The sequence below is a fragment of the Berghia stephanieae genome, chromosome 2, assembly GCF_034508935.2.
Source record: "Berghia stephanieae isolate SIO BIC M18660-M18661 chromosome 2, UCSD_Bste_1.3, whole genome shotgun sequence".
Classification (NCBI taxonomy): domain Eukaryota; kingdom Metazoa; phylum Mollusca; class Gastropoda; order Nudibranchia; family Aeolidiidae; genus Berghia; species Berghia stephanieae.
The window spans coordinates 89,717,185-89,722,184 of NC_088361.1; the positions used below are offsets into that span (position 1 = coordinate 89,717,185).

Here is a 5,000-nt window from a genome sequence, read left to right on the forward strand (position 1 = left end):
ATAGTGTGGTAGTCACTCCTACTTTATCTCATCCATCTGTTGTGTTTCATTCATCCTGTTTTGTTGATAAAGGGGAAACCCGAAACGTCCATTTTATCTGTTTTCGTATATTAAATTGAAGCTTACATTCAATTTAACCTTGTTATTCATTTCAACATGAGCAAATGAGAACGGAGACAGGTTTGGAAAGGTTTGAGAGACTTTTATGACAAAGGTGGCAGATTCCCAGATTAGTTCAGATCTGTTATCTGTTCCCGTAAGTATATATTTCATATTCATATTTAATGAAACGGTGAGACAATTGAATTTGTATGTATAATGTATATAGTATTTAAATTTATATATTTTAAAAAATTCTTTTGTCGATGGAAAGCCTAAAAGGGCTTACTGATTTTATATCAGATTTTATGAAGAAAATATACATCATTATCTTTTTCAAATTAATATTTTTATATTTTGTTGTCATTGTTATTATAGTTGTTGTTTTGTATAAAAGATGTATACATAATATGTATTTTTACCGACAATAAATAATGTAGGTATTCATTCATTCATTCATTTAGATAACTATTCTCGGGAAAATATTAGACTTTAAAATGTTTAACGTACGAGTTTAAAGAGTTTTGCCAAGATGAGGGTCATTTAAATCGGTCGATAACTGAAGGACGAGTTTTCTGGCCAAATTTTCAAATACTTGTCTTTCCAAAGTACGGCAGTTAACGGGTTAATGTTGAAACTGAAACATTTTCAGATATTGATCTGTCTACATAATAATGTCTCCAGGATTACAAGCCTGTTTCATTAATAAGAGACCGTGCTTAATAATTTATACTACATTGATTCATAATGGAAACTGGGATCGGCCTTGATCTGTTTTTTTTTTTTTTCATTGGCCACGCAAAGTAATTTATATTTATGTCATGGAATAAGATTGCTGATAAAATCCCTTTATTCATCCCCAAGCGAAATCAGTCTATACGAATTACTCCAATTGAAGACTGGAATTTCCCAGAGTGAGCTAGGACATGGTGACTTGCTCAAGGCCACCCAGTCGAAATCGGCACCTTTTAGGTTTGCAGCACAGACCACACCGCTACGCCACGCTGCTGCTCTCTTATATTCAGAGCTGCCTCCTTATTTTCCAAGGGGGGGGGGGGGGAAGAAGAAAAAGTCACTTTAAATAGCTTTAGAAATAAACAATTTGCTCTGAATATAGGTTCTACGAAGCTAAACTTTCTTATTCAACAAGATTTATTTAGTCAAAGGAACCTATGCAGCTCTGTAGCTGGAGCCAAAAATTCGTATTTCTACGAATTTTTTATAGTATTAGGCAGATCTTCTTTCATATGTCAATTCCATTTCATACGGTACAGGTTGTCCGTTTGGTTTTCTTGTATCAGCACTTTTCAATAAGCGTCACTTCATATACCCAAGTATTCATTCACACTGTTTGCTCCAATAGTATGTCACTCTGCTTTTAACTCATATGTATGTTCTAATAACAAATTTTTAAAAAATATGAGCATTTGAATTGCGCAATATTCACTAAACCTGCTCTACGCATTACAGAGTGTCCGTAGCCAACAGCAAAACATCATATAGGACGAGACATTTTGGAGATGTTACAATTAATCATTTTTCCCCGACAATCATAACTCAGTCCATTTTGAACATTTTTTCTCTCTCCATATTATGAACATTGAAGGGGATTCAATAGTATGATGTCACGTCACCCAGAAACGGCGGCCATCGTGGTTCTCAACAAAGAAAATCTGTACTTTTTATTCTTCATGCTGGCTAGAACTTTTCATTTGTCTTGTGATCAGAAGATGCAAAAGTCAAAACATGATCAGATTTATAATGTTTTTTTTTTCCTCTGGATACGCTTTTATGCTCGTCGGAGAAATATTTCGTAAGGGCATCCGCCATTGTTCCGATAGTTTAGAGCCAGTTACTAAGTTACCATGAATCATTACGAGGGAAGTGACGTTAAGACTGTTGAAGCGTATATCTATCTACATTTAGTCGGTTATTTCAGGAAAAAAAAAATATAACATGGACTGAGTTATGATTATTTGAAGTATGCACTCTGTAGAAAATGGTTTTGAGAAAAAAACGGCTTCATAGTTTACGTTTCAACATTTAGATAAGTATTCTCTGAAAAATATTTTACTTTCAAGTTTTGTGAAATCAAAGAATGAAGAAAGGATCAAACTTTGATATTCTTGCGTAATCCTAATTTTTGTCGGAAAACTCCAAAACACCTTTTATTAGCCATATCCGACGTATACATATATTCAGGTTTGACATCTGAACCCCCCTATTGGCGTAGATTAACATTGTTGTAATGGACAATATTTTGAGTCATTTTTTAAAGATTTCCATTACAACATAACAATGAGCCATTTAGGAATTGGGTTATCAGACCTGCAAATAAGTGCACATCAGCCATATCTCAAAATTACTTCCAACGATATGTAGAACCTTTTCCCATGAGCTCTGTACATATAATATGTTACAACCAGAGTAAAGGCGAGTTTTCGAATACATAATAAAGACAAAAGTAAATAAGCCTATTAGGCATCATGTTTCGTCCTAAATGTCAAATGTTGCCCTTGATTAGCTTTGAACATGTTTAGTTGATATTGTAAAATATAAACGCCTAAGTTTTGTCCAAGTTGTTGTAGGCAATTACAAAGAAATACAATCTGAAAATTTTAAAAATTGAAAATCGATATAGCACATTTCCACTGATTTACCATGCTCAATGCGCTTCATAAGGTTTAATTTATTACCCCAGCAGGCCATGTGGAACCATAATATTATTTCAATTTCTTACATTACCAGCAAGGAGATGAACATGACACGGTGTTAAGAGAAGCACCCGGTGTTCAATACAAAATGATGGACATGTAACGGGCCGTGACTGTTTGATCTATTTACATGTCTTATTTATCATCCATACTTCTCGTGATTAGTTACGTTTGGTTAACCCGTCCAGTCCTGCACATAAGTAAGATTAATGTCGTAAAATTGAGTGATTTTTTCGGGGGTTTTTTTTTTAAACCCAAAGAAAACACGTTTTTGGTATTTTTCACTTTCGATTGACTTGCAACAAGCACTGAATTAGTATCTAACCAGATATAATTTTTATACAGACTCAGAAGGCTTTTTGGGGTTTCGGAAAAGGACTCGGTCTATTTTACGACAATTAGCACACAAACTGACAGGCACTTTTGTGGATTAAACAAACATAATTTCCACCCATCTCACATCTATTTTACAGACACTTTTGACCTCATATAATTCCCTTTTCATTTCTTTATGAACTTTTCTTTCCAGATTCATTGCCATAATGTTCCCGTTCAAAGCAACAGAGCTCTGCACACGACAAAAAACCATCCTGACCATTGTTGCTTCGTGGATAACATCAATTTGTGGCGCCCTTCCCGTTGCCATCTATAATAAACTTTTAACCCACGGCACCCCTGTTCATTTTTGCCAAATATCTTTTCCGGGCCGAAATCCAATGACAATTTTCATCATCTACAAATACACTGAGGCCGCTGTGTTCTACTTCATCCCTATGGTTGTTCAAATAATTATGTACTCATTTATAGCCAGACGACTTTTCACGAGTAACCAACAACTTCGGACTCGCTTCCAAGTACGTTCCTCAAGATATGAAACTACAAATGAAACTAATATTATACCAACTTCCGGCACGCCCTCCTCACCAATCCCACAACCAAACGACAGATCGGACTGTTCTACAATCAAAGCTAGAAGAGGAGTGGTGAAAATGTTGGCAAGTTGTGTCATTCTTTATTTTATCAGCTATTCTCCCCTTCATTTCAGACTTGTTTACAACACGTTTAGTTCTACTGCTATTTTCACAAGCCATGAGTTTTTCCTTTTCGTGATTATCATCACACACATTAACTCCGCAGCCAACCCTATTCTATACGGAATCTTCAGTCAAAATTTCAGGCGCCATTTCCAGCGATGTTTGAAGTTCGGAATCTTTTGCAGAAGACGTCCTATAGAATCTGGTAACCAAAGAGTGAATTCGACCCGTATGTCTCCATTGCTGTCGAATCGGTCAACAGTAAGTCACGGAAAAACATCCATGTCCAAAATGTAACGATTCAATAGCCAGTCACGAAGTGGCACGTTTAAGTCACAAATTGAATACTGGCGACCCTTTTGTTTCCAGACACATTATTTCCAGAAAGCTTTTTACTTCAAATTACATCAATGGTGTCACATGACAATCGAGGTTACTTGGGACAAATTATTATTCATAGGAAGAAGTATCGGGTTTCAGAAAAGGCGAGTTATTTGATCGATATATCGATATAGGGAATAAACGTTTTTGGGCTAGATGGCGTGTTTTTGTTTTGTTTTGTGTTTGTTTGGGTAAGTAGGCGTTTCAGTATTCCAAACAAGTAAAAATCTGAGAGGGAAAGTTATGAAAACTTATTTTAAATCATGTTATGAAATGTTTTATCATGTATCTGAATCTATTTGCACATATTTACCTCACCTCGCTTCAGTTTCATGACCGTGTCGATCATAGAGGAGACATGAGAGCTGATCCTGCAGCTATTTTCTGCCTCACGGATGAGAGTGGGACTGCCCATCCTTGTCCATTCTTTGATGTTGTCGGCCCAGTTTGGGTAATTAGGCCTGCAAATAAGTTTACGTCGGCCCGGGTGTTAATGAGTGTGTAGCCTGTACTGGATAACATTTTGCGTTGGTTGGGGAACATTTCAATAACAACATTGAGACCAATACAATTTGGGTTATCAGATGTGTAAATCAGTGAACATTGGGTGGTATTGATTTAGTTATCACAGAGATCCACAACATCTGTTGTTTGTCGATTGAGGTCATTTCAAATTTGGTCATTTGTTTATTACAAATATAAATTAGGTCACGAAATGAATGGATATTCATCTACGACCCATGTTGCTTCATAAAGGGTTCGTGAGATTCGC

The 5,000-nt window shown here is 35.9% G+C and overlaps 1 protein-coding gene across 1 annotated transcript in view; it reads left to right on the plus strand.

Annotated features, from left to right (window-relative positions):
- Positions 1–4,383, plus strand: part of LOC144963772 (neuropeptide receptor 15-like) — a 9,598-nt gene extending 5,215 nt beyond the window's left edge. Inside the window, exon 2 of the mRNA XM_078897715.1 lies at positions 3,343–4,383. Coding sequence (XP_078753841.1) covers positions 3,343–4,144 — 802 coding nt within the window. The 3' untranslated portion in view covers positions 4,145–4,383. The remainder of the gene's footprint in view (positions 1–3,342) is intronic.
- Positions 4,384–5,000: the final 617 nt, after the last annotated feature.